Source organism: Eptesicus fuscus, chromosome 21 (assembly GCF_027574615.1).
Source record: "Eptesicus fuscus isolate TK198812 chromosome 21, DD_ASM_mEF_20220401, whole genome shotgun sequence".
Classification (NCBI taxonomy): Eukaryota; Metazoa; Chordata; class Mammalia; order Chiroptera; family Vespertilionidae; genus Eptesicus; species Eptesicus fuscus.
This window is the reverse complement of record NC_072493.1, coordinates 27,163,916-27,180,996: the sequence shown is the minus strand read 5'-3', so window position 1 is coordinate 27,180,996 and position 17,081 is coordinate 27,163,916. Positions and strand designations below refer to the sequence as shown.

Genomic DNA, 17,081 nt, shown 5'->3' with positions numbered 1-17,081 from the left:
AGGCTCAGTTCACAGGAGTCTGGAACCCAGCGTGGGATGCTGGAGACTGCTGGGAAGGAAATGAGAATATAGGCTGACTTAACCTAGCAAAACTAGATGTGCTGAGGGAGGGGCAGGGAGAGGAGGAAAGACAAGTGACCTGGATAAGGTCAGCCTGGATCATGGTGGCCAGGAGGCTCAGGAATCACAACCACCCCAATTTTGGCCTTGAGCCCCTCTTAGCTTCAGGAGCTGCCCCCGAGCTCTGGAAACGTACCACCATATGGTCTATGGCTGCTGTTCTCCGGCCCATGTCAGCAGAGGCCCACGGAATGAAGTCCTGGATTGAAGTCCTGGCGTGTGCATGGGGGTTTGGAGCTAAATGTATTTGATGGGGGAGGTGGGTCCCTCCAGGATCAGGTCGTCCACGTCACTCAGGAGTTCGCGCTCACTGGCTGTGGCGGCATTTTGCAGGTGGCGGAGGCGGGCCTGGAGCTGCTCTTGCTCCTTCTTGAGCTCCAAGTAGGAGTGCGAGAAGGTGTGGAAGATGGACGTGGCTGGGAAGGCCATGATGAGGATCCCACTCAGGATGCTGCTGAGGGCCACCATCTGGCCCGGCACGCTGCGCGGGACCATGTCTCCGTAGCCCACCGTCGTCATGGAGATGATGGCCCACCAGTAGGAGGCCGGGATGCTGGTGAACTCCAGGACCCGCCCGGACTCGTTCTCGGCCACGTAGACCAGAGGGGAGAAGAGGGTGATGGCCACGCAGAGGAAAAGGAGGAGCAGGCCGAACTCGCGCGTGCAGCGGCGCACGGTGAGGCCCAGCGTCTGCAGCCCCAGCGAGTGGCGGGCCAGGCGCATCACGTAGAGGATGCGCAGCGCCCGCAGCACGCGCAGCAGCAGCCCCACCTTCTCCAGGTAGAAGCTCCCGCCGGGCCGCTCGTCGTCCTCCCGGGGCTCCTCGGACACCACCAGGGACACGTAGTAGGGGGAGAGGGCCAGGATGTCGATGATGTTCAAGGGCCCCTGGAAGAACTGGCACTTGTTGCGGGCCTGGACAAACCGCAGACAGAACTCCAGGGAAAACCACGCCACGCAGATGGTCTCCACGATGAAAATGTAGTAGCACTTCTGAGAGCACTCCCCCTGGAGAAGCGACAGAACGCAGGGTAGAGGGACCGCAACAGCACTGGAAATGGGGGAAATGACCACGCCGAAGGGCGATTCCATGTATCTATATGGACAGCAATATACATAGATATATGTGGAATATTGATATGTTGAATGTTGATATAGATATCGGTTCCACATATAGATTCTACATATTAAATATATTCTATATGCACTATATACTCTCTCTTTATTCTCTTTTGTTATTGTTGTTGTTAATCCTACCCAAAGGTATTTTTCCACTGCTTTTTAGAGAGAGTGGAAGAGAGAAGGAAAGACAGAGAGAAACATTGATGTGAGAGAAGCACATCGATTGGTTACCTCCTGAACGAGCCCTGACCAGGGCCTGGGCCGGGGAGGAGCCTGCAACTGAGGTGCATGCCCTTGACCGGAATCGAACCCAGGAGTCTTCAGTCTGTAGGTCAATGCTCTATCCACTGAGCCAAACCAGCTAGGACTTTATTCTATACTAGAGGCCCGTTGCACGACATTCGTGCAAGAATAGGCCTTCCTTCCCCTGGCTTCACTCCCAGCTGCTTGGGAGCCAGCAAGTCCTCGATTCTGACCGGAGCACCACTCCTGTAGCTCCCTCCACCCCCCGCCCCCTCCTCCTCATAGAAGGCATCCCTCCCCTCCCGGATGCTCAGTGCCTGTATATGCAAATTAACCTGCCATCTTTGTTGGGTTAATTTGCATACTCACTCTGATTGGCTGTGGGCATAGCGGAGGTACGGTCAATTTACATGTTTGTCTATTATTAGGTAAGATAGTATCTGTTTATCTCGATTGAGCTGTGCTGTAGACTCTTAGTTGTCCACCAAAGCCCCCTTTTTACATAGTTATCAAGTTGTGGCTGGGGGCATGGCTGCTCAGCTGGACCAGAGACTATCTTTCCAATCTCCCTTGCAGCTAGGTGTTGCCAAAGAACTAAGTCCCCACCTGTGGAATGTGAACAGAAGTGAGGCATGCCACCTCTGGTTCCAGAACCTAAGATGTTGGTGTGAATTCCTGAACATGCTTTCTGCCTGTGAGCCAGGACAACCCATTTGGCCCTGCAACCTAGCTTGGAACCAGTAGATTGGACCAATGCCCCAGGGAGGATGGAGCACCAGGGCTGGCAAAAAAAATCTGGGTCTCCGAATGAGAGCTGCCCACTCACCTTGATCCCTCTTTGTGAGAGAAATCAACTTCTATTTTGTTTAAAGCCATTCCATCTTGGGGCCTCTTTGTTATAGCAGCCAACCTTCACCTTTCCCTGTATAAGCCCCTCTTGTGCACAAGTGCTGTCCCTTAAGCCCCACAGTGATGCGGTGAGCAGGCAGCACAACCTCATTTTATGGCCCAGGACATGGTTCTGAGCAGTGAAATGACTCACTTACATAGTAGATGGTCTCTTAGCCCGTACACTCTATTTTGTAACTCCTTTGCCTGCCATCCCTCATTCATTCATCCAACAAAACTGTCTAAAGTGTTCACCTTGTGCCAGGCCCTGAGCTAGTTTCTGGGTGGGATAAAGTACTAGGGAAGCAGATGTTGTTTCTGGGGGGTTGGGGCTATGGGGCAGAGAGGACTCCCGTGTCCCTAGAACCACCCTGGTGACATGGATTGCAACTGTTCACACAATTGTCTAGGAGATCCCAGCTAGGTGGGAGCTGTTGTGGCTTCATTGGTGGGCCATTCACACTCCCTACCTTTGGCTTCTAACAGAGTCCCACCAGCCCCCCTGCTACTCCAAGTGTGGTCCTCTAACCAGAAACATCCCCTCCCCTGGGAGCTCATTAGAAACACAGAATCTTGGGCCCTTCTCCATCCCTGAGGAATCAGAATCTGCATTTGAACAAGACCCCGGAGTGATATGTACGCACATTAAATTTGGTCCCGTGCAGTGGTTCCTAACCTGGGCTGCAGAGCAGAATCACCTGGGGAGCTTTGAAAAGAATCCTGACGTCTGGGCTGGGACCTCAGAGATTCTGTAATTGGTCTAGGTTGGAGCCTGAGCAGTAGAATTTTCCAGTAGCCCCATAGACGATTCTAATGTGAAGCCAGAGTTGAGAACCTGACTCTAAATTATATATACTTATGATGGATGAGTAAACGAATGACAAAGCCAGTTGCCTGAGTGAAAAGCAAAATGTTGACAACCACAGTTTTCTTTGGACTAAAAAGCTCTGAAGTGGAAAAAGAAATTATTTCCAGTGCCTGGGCCCACAGGACAACTAAATTGAAATGTCCTTTATGTCTGGCCGCTGGAGAAAGAAAAACAGGCTGGTCTGTTCCGCTCTTTGTCTGCCTGTCCAAGGCTGGGCAACTTTCTCTTCACTTGTACCTGGTCTACTGAAGGGGTGGGAGGTGGTGGGAATGCTGTTGAGGGTGTGGGATCCAGAGTGTCTGTGACCAGGTTCATATCCCTCACTTCCGCTTACTCTGGCATGTCATTTAGTCCCTCTGGACTTGCAGTTCTCTGCTCCAGAAGTTGTGATGAATGGAAATGATGCGTGTGAAGCAGGTAGCAGGCTGTGGCACCTGCAGACACTCTATACTACCTTTATGAGATGAGTGACTGGGCACAGACATAGCCTGCCTGGTCAGTTTAAGGTAGCCATATCCGCCTCCTATTGCTGGATTCTACGGGAACCTGAGGACATTCTCCAACATATTGGGAGCCTTTGCCATGACTGCCCAGTTTCTTTAGGATCCTGGAGGGCACAGGAGTTTAGGATCCTGATTCATCAATCCTGCTACAAATTTGCTGTGTGACCAAACAGCAGTCACTGCCCCTCTCTGGGCTCCAGTTTCTAACGAAGAGGTTGGAACAGAAGCAGTATCTATCGAAGCTGAATTAGAACCCCGTGCATCAGAATCCCCAGGGTGCTTGTTACAAATGCAGATTCTTAGGGCCCCATCACAAAAGCCAAACCCTGGGTTGGGGTCCAGGAATCTGAATTTTGGCAAAACCCGCTGTTGACTCAGAGGCACCTGGATGTTTTTCAGACTCCGGGCCAGATTCTCCCTACAAGGCCTCTTCCGTCGCTGACAGTCTGGGATTTTTCCTTCTGGCTTAAGAGCCTGCGGCAGCTGGGAATAACTAAGTGTTCCAGGCCAGTGACCCAAAGCTCAGGAAGGTGACTCCTGAGAAGGCTCTGTGGGTCCTCTCTCTGCCCTGTGCTGGCGTTTGGATATGCAAGGCACGCACCAGCCACTTCCTTCCCGCGGCCTGGCCCTGCTGTGCTGGCCACCTCCCCGCACTGCAGCAAGTGCTTGCTCTGCCCAGTCACCCCCTGCATTGCCGCTCTGCTCCGCATCCTTAAACCAACCTCCCAGCCCCAGTCCCAGAGACACGCCCGGTTAGCAGCCAGTGGAGGGGCAGCAGGGATTTGTGGGGCTCCAGCTCAGGAAATTATTCCCAGGCCAGTCAATATTGGAAGAAAAATAGAAAGGGGGAAAAATGTTACTTTTTTCTCTCTGAGGAAGTTTCCGTTATGTGTGTGTGTGTTTTTTTTAAATAATAAATATTTTAATTGATTTTTAGAAAGGGAGGGAGAGGGAGAAAGGGGGAAAAAATGTTACTTTTTTCTCTCTGAGGAAGTTTCCATTGTGGGTTGTTTTGTTTTGTTTTTGTTTTTTTACAATAAATATTTTAATTGATTTTAGAAAGAGAGGAAGGGAGAGGGAGAGAGAGAAACATCGATATGAGAGCAAAACATCAATCGGCTGCCTCCGGGGATTGAGCCCGAAACCCAGGCGTATGCCCTGACCAGGAGTGGAACTGGCAACCTTTCAGTGTATGGGATGACACCCAACCAACTGAGCCACACCAGCCAGGGCTCTGGTTGTCTTTTGGAGGTGAGGTGAACAGCTCATCCTGGATTGCCCAGAACTTTCTGGATTTGAGCGCGGAAAGTCCCAGGTCACCAGAACCCCCTCGGTCCTGGGCAAACCAAAATGGCTGGTCCCCTATTGTGGGGGGTCTTGCCACCAGCAGGAGTGAGGAGTGCTCTGCTTCCCTCATGCAGTGAAGGAGAACGTGAGTCCGCCTGAGAAGGCTGGAGGTGTGAGCGATGCAGCCACGTGGGCGGATCTCACAGACAGGATGTCGGGCAAGACAAGCCAGATGTACACCTCCATTTATGTGAAGTTCAAGGACAGGCAAAACTCATCTAGGGTGGGCAACATCACCCAAACAGTAGCTGCCTCTGGGTGGGTAGCGATTGACTGTGAAGGGACATGAGAGAATTTTCCGGGGTGATGGGGCAATGCAATTGTTAAGTTGTACAGCTAAATACATTGTGCATTTTAATGCATATACATTTTACTTATAAAGCTGTAAAATAATAACACGAATGATAATAAGCAACTAGGAGTAGGGAGGGGATGGAGAGAAAGAGAACAAGGGTGGAGATGTGTTGCTGGTCAGTGTGGCTCAGTGGTTGAACATCAACTTATGCACCAGGAGGTCAGTTAGATTCCCAGTCAGGGCACATGCCCAGGTTGCAGGCCTGGTCCCCAGTAGAGGGCGTGCAGAGGCAGCCAATCAATGATTCTCTCTCATCACTGATGTTTCTCTCTTTCCCTCTCTCTTCCTCTCTCTGAAATCAATAAAAACATTAAAAAAAAAAAAAAAGAATGGCAGCTGTGGACAATTGTGGAAGCTGAGTTATTGATACTTGGGTGCATTATATTATTCGGTTTACTCTGCAAATGCCTAAAATTTTCCATCATGAAAAGTTTAAAAACCCCCAAACTGGGTCAGAAATCAAAACTACAATGAGATACCTACCACTCCACACTCATTAGGATGGCTAGGATTCTAAAGACAAAATATAACAAGTATTGGAGAGGATGGAGAAATGAGAACCCCAAACATTGCTGGTGGGAATGTAAAATGGTACAGCTGCTGTGGAAAACAGACTGGTGGTTCCTCAAAAGGTTAAGCGTGCATTTGCTATCTGGCCCAGCAATTCCACTCCCAGGTATATACTTGAAGGAATTGAAAAGAGGCATCCACACCAAAGCTTGTACGTGAACACCCATCGCAGCATTATTCATAACAACCCCAAAGTGGAAACAACCTAAATGCCCATCAACTGAAGAATGAATAAACAACATTTGGTGTCATTCATGCACCGGGCCTCTAGTTCAGCCATAAAAATGGATGAAGTACTGATCATGCTTTAAGTTGGATGAACCTTGAAACCCTTATGCTCAGTGTGAGAAGCCAGACACAAAAGGCCAGATATTGATTGTATGGTCCTATTCATATGAAACGTCCAGAAAAGGCAAATCCATGGAGACAGAAAGTATGGTTGTGGTTGCCTGGGCCTGGGGGGTGGGAGGATGGGAAATAGCTGGTGCGTGTAGAGTTCCTTTTTGGGATGATGAACATGTTCTGAAATGAGATAGCGGTGGCGATTGCACAACTGTATCCTAAAACCCTCTGATGGCACTTTAAAAGGATGAATGTTGTAGGATGCGAATTTAACTTAAAAAAGAAACCAGGGTCAGGCCTGGGTGAGGAGGCAGTAGGCAGGGGTCCCTCAGCCTTGCCCTGATTTCTTGGCTCCAGAGTTGAGCTGCGCTGAAGGACTCCGGGTCAGAGGGTGGGCAGGGCTTTCTGAGGGCAAAGCCACTGTCCCTGGGGTCCATCTGGGCAGGCTGCCCGGCAGACTGCCACAGGATCAGTGAGGGCCGGTTCTAGACGTTCCATCTGGGAGGGACCCGGGCTGAATTCTTGACCTTGGAGCTTCCCCCTCGCCCTCTGCCTCTCACGGCGATGCCTGCCAGCTTCCCTTGGGAGCACGGCCAGATCCAGGCAGTTCTCACCTCCTCTTTAGCTCAGTGCTGGTCCCACAGCTTCTTCCGCAGCTCAGACCTCCCTCCCTCCTGCCCGTGATCACCGCCCCCCTTTTGCCTCTGGCCCTGGCCTCAAGTCTGGGCTGATTCCTTTGACACTTTTCTGGGCCTGGCTGTGCTGATTCATTCCTCTCCCTGGCTTCCCCCTTCCTCTTTGCCATCGCTTGCCTCCTTTACAAGCCTTCCAGAACACTCTTCTTACTCTCCCTTTGCCTTGAGCCAAAAACCCCCTCCCCAGGTCCTCCCCATCCCCTGTATTCCCTCCTCCCAGCTGCCCCCACTCCCCAGCCCTGGGAAGGGGCTCTGGGAGTGTGTGGAGCTAAGCTGATGGGGACTAGGAACTGGGCATAGAGGTGGGAGCATGATCAGGCAGGAGAAGCAGCGTGAACTACAGACTCAGGAAAGGTGGGCCCCGCCCAGAAAACAGAGACACTCAACGGGAGAAGACGGAGAGCTGCGATGGTTGTGGAGTTGGGGAGGAGACGCTGGCTCCAGCGCGAGGCTTTTTATTAAAAGGCGGGAGGTCGAAATTGCAGCCCCAAAGTCGAGCTGCACCCACAGGAGGAAGGCTCTGGCCATATTCCCAATGGGACCGGCAGGCATCGCTGTGAGAGACAAAGGGTGAGGGGAAGGCTCCAAGGTCAAGAACTGGGCCCAGAACCCCTCCCAGAAGGAACCTCTAGAACCGGCCCTCACTGACCCTGCAGCAGTCTCTCAGCTGCCCTTGGGAACATGGCCAGATTCAGCCACTTCTCCCTCCTCTTCAGCTCAGTGCTGGCCCCACAGCTCCACGGGCAGCTCAGGCCGCCCTCCCTCCCTCCTTCTGCCTGTGATTTCCCCCACCTGTGCCTCTGGGCAGCCTGCTGCAGGTTCACTGGGTCCCCAGTAGTTCCACCTGGTCTTTTAAAACATCTCTGTGCCTCCTTCCCCGGCCCGGCACCTTAGCGAGAGGCCTGAGCCACAGCACAGGATGTGAGGGCCAGTGAGAAGCAGAGCCCCCGGGGTCCCACCCTAAGCCCCACCTGGGACCTGGGACCCAGGGCACTGTGCGCAGCTGCAATCCGGTGTGTGCACCAAGCAGACCTCGGGCACAGGAGCAGATCCAAGGTGGGAGGAGAAATGAGCAAAGGCTGCCAGGCGGGTAGAGAGAGCAGGTTTGTGCCTGTCACCACTGCGTCCCCAGCACACTGTGTCCCCAGCAGAGAGTAGGTCTCAGGGAAGATCCACGATTGCATGAAGGATGGCAATGGGCACTGGAAACAGAAGATATTTGAGTCAACTGGCCGCTGACTTGGCCGCCGCCATTTGGGTTCCGTGGAGCTGGGAGAGAAGTTGATGAGCAAAGCAAATGAGCAGGTGGAAGGGGTGTGAGCTGAGTCCCAAACGGTGGGCAAGAACAGTGGGGTTCGCTCTGTGCCAGCACATGATAAATAGGATGGTGCGATCCTATCGCCACCCTCTGAGTAGGTGTTATCGTTATCCACTCTGACAGGTGAGGAAACAGAGGCACAGAGAAACAGAGGGACTCGTCCAAGGGCAGAGCCAGGGCGCGGCCCAGCTGGGATGTGAACCCAGGACTAGCAAAACAGAGACCTGGCTCCTTTCCATGATGAGATACTTACTCTCTGTCTGCAGCTGTTAGGATGTCTCAGGAACAGCACAGAGGAAGAAAGAGGTGGAGAGAGGAGGAATGAGTGTTCGACTGCAGCTGACAGTGACCTTCAGCTTCCCCAGAGGGAGGGAGGGTGCTCTGACCTGCAGACCTGCCCGGCGAGGGCTGAGGCCATGTGGTAGGGCGCTAAGTGAATGACAGAGTTGACAGTCCTTGCAGAGGTCATGGGCAGAGGGAAGCAAAGAACCAGGGAAGCTGCAGCATTCATCACCAAATGGATGGATAAGCAAATCGTGACGTAACAGTGAAGTATTATTCAGCTACAAAAAGGAGTGAGGTACTGACATGCTACATATTATGCTAAGTGAATGAAGCCAGACACAAAAGGCCACGGATTACATGATTCCATGTAAATGAAATGTCTGGAATAGGGAAATCCATGGAGACAGAAAGCAGATTGGTGGTTGCCGGGGCTGGGGGTGTGGTGGGGGTGGGGTAGAGGGATGGGGAGTGACTGCCTAATGGGTACAGGGGTTTCTTTTGGAATTTGACAGAGGTGTCGACTGCACAACATTGTGAATGTACTTAATTGCCACTGTATTAATTGTCCAATTTCAGATGCTTAATTTTGCCTGGCCAGTGTGGCTCAGTGGTTGAGCGTTGACCCACAAACCAAGAGGTTGACATTCCTGGTTAGATCACATGCCTAGATTGCAGGTTTGATCCCCCCAGTGGGGGATGTGCAGGAGGCAGCTGGTCGATGTTTCTCTTTCATCAATGTTTCTACCTCTCTCTCCCTCTCCCTTCCTCTCTCTCTAAAAATCAATAAAACTTGTGACTTCCTATTAACTAGTACTGAATAAGTGATGATGACAGCTACCTTTTATTGACCACTTCTTATGTGTCAGCATCGTTCCAACTGCTTACACAAATAACTCACCGTCACCCCTTGAGGAAAGGGCTAATCACATCCCCATTTTACAGATGTGGAAACTGAGGCTCAACAAGGTTGACTTTTCTGGGGTCAATGAGGTCATAAAGGGGCGGGGCTAAGATTCAATCCCAGAGTGTTTGTGGTCTGAACCATCACACCAGACAGAGAAGCACTTCACAAGGTCTGGCTGCCTCCGAAACGCTAAGTGCTATGGAGGCCAAGGATCCGGACTACAGGCCAGAGTGGCCCAGCGGTGGAAGCCGGTTTTAGAGCCCAGCAGAGGTAATGCAAGTCCGGTTCTGCCACATACTGTGACCTTCAGAAAGTGATCCAACTTCCCCGAGCCTCAGTTTCCTCACCTGTAAAATGGGCGCAGCCACGTATCCACTTTCCAAAGCTGCCGCAAGGACTCAGTTTGTTCTGTCAAATGCCAGCCTCATGAGGGGTGACTAACAAGCATCGTTCTTTCATCCCTTCAGAGATGAGCTCCCCGGGGGAACCCAGCACGGCCTGAATGCTTCCAGAGGTGCTTAGGCACTTGGCTTGGTCCTTTCTGTCTATCCTGCCTCCTCCCTCCTCCTTTTGCAATTTGGGGCACAGACCGTTTACCCCAACTGCTGAGTTTTCTCTAAGGGATGTTGCTGCGAGAAGTGAGAAGAGAAGGGGAAAGGAAGACTGCTTTCTTTGGGTGTCTTCTAGCTCTCCATCCAACCCAGCGTTACACTTCTTTAGAGTCTGATGGGGGGTTCTGTGGGTCATAGCCAGGTGGCATTAATTCATCTGAGCGGGCGGTGCTGGGGCCCCTGGGGACCGCTGGGGCCCCGTGCCTCCCTGCACAGCCTGTCCCCAGAAGCAGCCTGCCAGCGTGGCCAGCACCGCCCTCAGCTCGCGGCGTTCAGACTGACATCCTTGGTGGCAAAAATGAAAAGCCAGGAATGTGTGGCAGGGAGAGAACATCACCTTTTCATGTAAATGTAAGAACATAAGAGCCCCGTCCTCGGCGTTCCGGCTCTCCAAATGGTTATTGTTATCAAAGCAGGGAAACAGGCACACTTCTTTGGAGGGCCGCGCCTCCCAGCCTCTCTGGGGGCAGCACACGGGAAGGCGGCTTCCCAAGGTGACACCCTGTAACCAGGAGCAGAAATGGCAGCCTGATTGCTCCGCTCCGACTCGGGGCTGCCTGGTTCTGCGGCCTCTCGCCCACCTCTCATTTGAGTTTCCGAGTTTCCGTTAAACTAAGCTTGGGTTCACAGCCTGGGTGATGTTCAGAGCAGGGGGCGTTGAAAAGACCTTGTCCCCCTGCACCGTCTAAATCCTGGCCCCCTGGCAACCCCGAAGAGGAACTGGCTGGTGGAAATCCAGGGCCCCTCCTCAGCTACTGGGATCAAGGGCACCCTCTGGGAATGGGGGACAAAGGCCAGTTATCTTGTCCCGATCTCTCACTGCAGTGTTCTGTGAACGGGCAGGATCTTAAATCACATGATACGGTGCTGAAGAATGAAAAAATGCCTAAAATTGGAGCTATAGTCCTCTATTGGGGGGAGGGGGGCAGGGAGCTGTTAGAAAGTCGAACATTTTGGTTAGTTTTCTTTAGGACTAAACATGTCTAAGTTGAATAAGATACATTTTATTAAACAAATAATTGCTGAGAGCCTACTCTGTGTGAGGAACCAGCTGGTTCTCCATCTAAGTCCTCTCTCTCTGGAAGGTTCTCTGACCCTACCATATTGCCATGGAATATATCTTTAAGGGAAGGGAAGTTACATCGACTAATTACAGTTGTGAGTCATATATAGGGTGCACTGTCTTATGTATGTGTTTCCTCCATCTACTATAACGTAAGCTCTGTGAGTCAGGGTGATGGGGAGCCATGGAGGAGTATAGAGCTGGGCAGGAGCAACATTTTAAATTAGGAATCAACCCAGGTCTCAGTTTGAAGCTCTCCAATACCTTCCCAACAACATGTTAGATTCTTATCTCATTTCTCAGACCATCTGACCCCCCTGGGGGGCTTGGAATCCCCATGGCTCCTGGAAAGAGAGTGCAGGAGTAGGCGAGAGAGTTTTTTGCCCTTGCCTCCTGGGGCAGACACAAACGTTAGCTCATCTCCCAGTTCCCCACTCAGCAAGAGTGACGGAGAGCGCAGGAGTGAAGTACCAAGCAGGGAAACTGAGGGCGGAGTAGCTCTACCACCATTTGCATATTTACTCTGCAACTTTGAGCAAGCTAAGTGCCCTGTGCCTCCGTTTCCTCACCTGAAAATGCAGCTGGGATGCCCACTGAATGATGGCTCAGGAAGGCAGGGGGGTGTGGCCTGGCATGGTGCGTGGCGCAGAATAGCTGCTCAATAAATCCGTGAGAGCCCAGAATGTGTAAAACTTCACAGAAATGTTACCCATTTTACAGGAGAAGGAAACTGAGGCTGAGAGAAATGTAGCCGTTTGCTAGCGGTCACAGAGTCAGGATCCGTGAGAACCGGGGTGGCTTTGTCCATGTCCAGGGTTCACGATCGGAAGCAGGGCCACCTCATGACTTCCGTGGCCCAAGGTACTGTGGCCTTCGTGGGCCACAAATAACACATGAAATCCAAAAAATACATGAAAGGTTCTCTTTCACAACCGCGCTGGTCTAAACACGACTATATCCGTGCTGGATAATATTCACTTCCCCCCTTATTCTCAGAGACGTAAAAACGTTTTCATGAGCCCTACGTCTCGTGGGCCCTGGGCCCTGGGCCTGAAGGAGAAATGGACCCTGGTCAGAAGCCACTCACCTTGTCCTCCTCGGCCCTCATGTCGGGCATGGTGCTGACACACAGGCTGACCGCCGTGGTGGCCACGAAGAGGATGGACAGACAGGCAAAGACCTTCCCGGGCAGCCCCGACTGCGGGTTTTCCACCATCTCCCGCAGCCAGTTCATGCAGAGCCCGCAGCGCGAGGTGTCCACGGCGGGGCCGCACGCCTCCCTCTGGCGCTGCAGGGACTCCTCCTCCCGGCGCAGCTCGGCCAGCTCCTCCAGCTTCTTGAGCAGCTTCCGCAGGCAGCACTTCTCCAGGTTGGCCTCCTCGATGCCCCAGTAGGCCAGCTCCTCCTGGAAGGACAGCACGCACATCTCCCGCAGGAGGGCCAGCTTGCCGGCCGCCAGGAAGCTCACGATCATCCCGAAGGCGCTGGGGCTCCTGTCGAAGAAGAACTCCTGGTTGTCCTCGTCGTAATCGTCGCAGAGCTGCGCGATCTCCTCCTGATTCCGGCAGAACTTGAGCTTGCTCAGGCGGCTCAGGGGAAACTCGTCCAGCGTGCTCCAGGGGAGCACATACCGCCTGCCCCCCACGTTCACCAGGATCTCCTTCTTGAGGTCCGCCGTGGGGGAGGCGTCCAGCGCGCCCACCTTCCGGGCCCTGCGGTAGTACAGGCCCTTGATGGACGGTGGCTCCACGGAGCCAGGCAAGAGCTGGCTCAAAGGGCTGCAGGAGCTGGAGTGACGGTGTCGGGGATGCAGGCCCCGGACTCTGGAAGTGATGGGCATCGCTGTAGAGGTCCTGGCACCCAAAGGGGCAAGAGCAAGAAGGCGAGAGAAATCAGTCACAAGGCAGAGTCCTAGATGGTACAGACATTGTCTCAGGCTTACTTTCCTGCCACTGTATCTGCATTTTTCATTCTTTCCATCTGCCATCTAACACGGATTTGTTGGGCTCACTGGGGATCTTTCCGTGAACAAAGGGAGACAATGCCATCCCCTCCTGGTGGAGCATATATTTATCTCTCAGAAAAATCTCCCTGGAGTACACATTACACCGTCTGGGACTTGAGGAGCTGGGTCCTGAGCTGGGCAAGTCAGGACTGTGCCACTTCTAGGCTGTGTGGTCCCGGGCATATGCCTTAACCTCTCTGATCTTAGCATCGCCCATTCCATGACAAAACTTGCATCAACCTTGCAAGGTGCCGTTGGTAAAAACAGAGCTTAAGTGTGTAAGAGGTTCTCAAGTTCACTGCCAGGTTCTGACCCCTGGTGGACGGCCACCACAGGTGGATTACTCAGGCACTCTAAGCCCTTGGCTTCATCTACGCAGCCAGGGAGGTTTGAGTGCTCACCTCATGGGGCACGATGAGGGTTACGTGCAATGATATACAGGAAGTGTATATTAAGAACAGTTCCAGAGGCTTCGGAGAAGCCAGGCACCTTGTACGTGCTTCCCTATATTAACCCATCTCAACAACCCCATGAGGTCGACATTACTATTTCTATTTTATATACAAAGAAACAGAGGCACAGAAGGGTGTATGGAAGAAGGAATGTAACGTGGCATCTGACTCTCAGGGGAAGCTCTACGATGTCACCTTGTCCCTCTTGCCTGCCTCCTCGTTTGGAGGACTGTACACTCCATGATGGTGCTCCTCCATGTAGGTTGGGTGCTTGTCTCAGCTACTCCTGTTGTGTGACCTTGAGCCAGTTACTCCCCCTCTCTGGGCCTCGGTCTTGTCATCTGCAAAATGAGGGGGCCTCTAATGCTCTCTCCATTTCAGGCCTATGTGGGGCACTTGATTTAGAATAGAGTTTTAGATTTAGCCCATGCCTTTGTAAAAATCACCCCCATAATAGTTATCCTCAGCATCCTGCAACCGTTTCCTATGCTTTTCATTGCATCTATAACCTTACATTCCAAGATGCACTCCAATCAAGAGAAACACTCGGCCGCTGAATGGAAATAAAAGTTCCTCTCCATTTCAGAGCCAGTTGGATTCCGGCAGACGGCGAAGAGTTGAATCACAGCCTATGCATTTCACACTTGCTCCCCACACCACATTAGGTTATTCTGCATGCATTACTTCGTTTACAACGTATGGCCAGAGGAAGATGAGCAGCCTGCAGAGAGAAGAGTATTCTGAAATCCAGGGAGCCCTTCCCAAGTGCTTTCCTTTTCCCGTTGCAAAAACCAAGCCCCAGAGAGCTGAAGTGACTCATCCAAGGTCACACAACGAATCCAAACCCAGCCCAGGACTCTACCTCTCAACCTGGGGCTCTTTCTAGAACCCCCAAAACTGCACTTTCTGCATTCACGGCACAACCCCAACTTTGCAATCCACTGCTCCCCGAAACAGCCGGCACACAGAGCTCCTTCCAGAGCACGGGAAAGGTGGTCACTCGCACAGCACTCTGGCCAAGGATGTTTCAATGTCCCGTCAACGCCCACCCCTGCAGCAAACAATAACTTCTTCCCCCCAAGTTTAACTCACCCTCCTGTCCCAGGGAGCCGGTTCCCAGCTGTTTCTCTGCCCAGCAAGAGGAGCCCATGTCTCGATGTCCCGGGAAGAGACAGGCTCGTGGTGGAAATGAAGGGAAAGAAAAGAAAATCCCAAGCACGGCAGTTTCTGGCAGAGTTAGTTTCCAACCTTCTTCCCTTGTCTCGTCCAGAAACCCGGAGTCCGTTCATTCTGCATCTCTCTCTCCAGCAGCTGCAGAACAACCCTGGGGGCGTGGGGTGGGGATTTTAAGAGGACACAGGAGCCCCTCTCCCCGGGAGAGGTAAAAGTCTGAGGGGTTCATGCTGTGGGGGAGCTGGTCCGGCTGTCCTGCTTCAGCGGCGGGCTCTGCACTCCGGGTCCCACCGGACAGCCAGTGTGGTCCTGCAAGGGGCGGGGGGCGGGGGTGGAGAATGGGAAGGGCTTAGGAATAATCTCTCCATCAGCCAGGCAGCAGGCTGGAGCTGGAGCAGCAGCAGCCGCTGCTCTGCCAACCGCCTGGAAAGCTAGGAGAGCTGTCCTCCCTCCCCTCCAAGGAGGAGCGTAACTCAGAGGGAGCAGAGGACAACTTGGGGCCGAGGCATTTGCGGCTACCTGTCCCTGGCACCCTGGAGGCTCCTTGGGGGTTGCAGGCGGGGGGGGGAGGGGGGAGTTGCTGCTGATGGGCAGGTGCTCAGCTAGAAGCTGCAGGAGGAACTTTTTGCTGCTTTGAACCAGCCGGGTCTGGGACAGGTTCAGAGAAGCCCAGCCTCCCACCGCTGGGAGTTCAGGAGGATGCATGATGGACCGGGAAGAGGTGTGAGTCTGGAATCACATACACCTGTATCCCTGGCTCCAACGTGAATGGCTGGGTGACCTTGGGCAGGTGACTTAATACCTCTGAGCCTCATTTTCTTGTTTGCAAAAAAAAAAAAAAATATGAGAATGAGAGGGGTTTGGGGAGGGTCACGCAGAAGCACGGAGCAGGCCCCTCTGTGGGTTTGGCGGGTGTGCTCGTGGGGAGGAGGAAGAGGAATGGTCTCTAGGGTCTGGGTCCTAGCCTCGGCTCTGCACTACTTTGCTGTGTGTCCTTGGCCCGTCACTGTACTTTTCTGGGCCTCAGTTTTCTCACTGGTCAAGTGAGGACAGTGAAGAGAAGTGATGGATGAAATGGCCAAAACCATCTTCTCATGTAGGTGCTCCCTGTACAGTGGCTCTTCTTAATTTTCTTAAGAGGTTCTGAGGCCCAGACTCTTGGCTTCCAAAGGTAAGTTATCATGATTGGCTTTGCTTTGCGGACAAGGCCTGGAGGCCTAGGGAAAAGGCCTGCTCAGGGTCACCTTGCTGGTTGGAATCTGTACTTAAAGAGACTTCGCGTTCTGATGCAAGGATCCAGGAGGAAATGCTGAGCTTGAGCCTGCCAGGGCCTCCTGGAGAGGGTCACAGGAGCTGCTGGCCTCACTGGGCAACCTGTGACCTGGGCTATGGGGACAGACCCACACGCGGTCAGAGAAGCTGATGGAATGGAGGTGGTCTTGGGCAGTGGTTCCTTGAAACCTGAGGGCTCTGCAACAATGATGGAGGAACTGGGATGGAGGATGACAGAAGGGAGGACGCAGGCACGAGCCTCCCTGTCTCTCTAGGTCGGCTCCACGCTGGTCAGTTTCCCATAGCAGGTCCATCAGTGTAACCCAAACACTAGTAAATGCTGTGGCCCAGGCTCCCCACTCAGCCCATCCAGAGACCCCAGCGCACCTGTTAGGAAGGGAGCCGTTCTTCCTCCTCCCCCTGACTCCCCGATTTTCTCAGCATCCACAGCTGTGAAAACAGTGACCAGACTCCAAAGTTATCTTTCCAGCTCATGCTGTTCCCCACTCCCTCTCTGTCCTCCCACGTTTCTCAGCTCCTTACTGTTTATCTCGACTTAACCTCTGGCTAAATCTCCCCCAACCTGTCCCCCTCCTCTTTGGATCTGGAGTGCATGGGCTCAAATCAAGAATTCACCACGCCCCGGCTGGGTGACCTTCAGCAAATTCCTTAACCTTTCTGTGTCTCAATTCCCTCATTTGTGAAATGAAGATGATAGAATGTACCTATTGATTTGTTATGAGTATTAAACATTCAAATCAATTTGTATTTATAAGGTGCTTAGAAGAGTGTCTGGGATGAAGCAAGTCCAGATTAATTGCTTGCTGTTATTATGAATATTCATTATAACAAATTTAAGTCACACAAGAAAGATTTTGTTTGAAGAAAGGAGTCTGCTGTTTAAAAAAAAAAAAAAAAAAGTGTTTTAAGCCCCTGATAACTCAC

General features: G+C 52.5%; 1 protein-coding gene across 1 annotated transcript; it reads right to left on the bottom strand.

The window, feature by feature from the left end:
• Positions 1–357: 357 nt before the first annotated feature.
• Positions 358–13,080, bottom strand: KCNG4 (potassium voltage-gated channel modifier subfamily G member 4). The gene is made up of 2 exons (XM_008139720.3): positions 12,322–13,080; positions 358–1,128 (listed from the first exon to the last, which is right to left on the bottom strand). Exons 1-2 carry the CDS (start codon positions 13,072–13,074, stop codon positions 358–360), a joined length of 1,524 nt encoding a protein of 507 aa, XP_008137942.2. The 5' UTR covers positions 13,075–13,080.
• Positions 13,081–17,081: the final 4,001 nt, after the last annotated feature.

Excerpts from the sequence above, each read along its gene's own strand:
- KCNG4 (XM_008139720.3), bottom strand. The coding sequence starts at position 13,074 with ATGCCCATCACTTCCAGAGTCCGGGGCCTGCATCCCCGACACCGTCAC. Across the intron at positions 1,129-12,321 it reads TGAGGGCCGAGGAGGACAAG|GGGGAGTGCTCTCAGAAGTG; the intron begins GTGAGTGGCTTC and ends TCGCTTCTCCAG.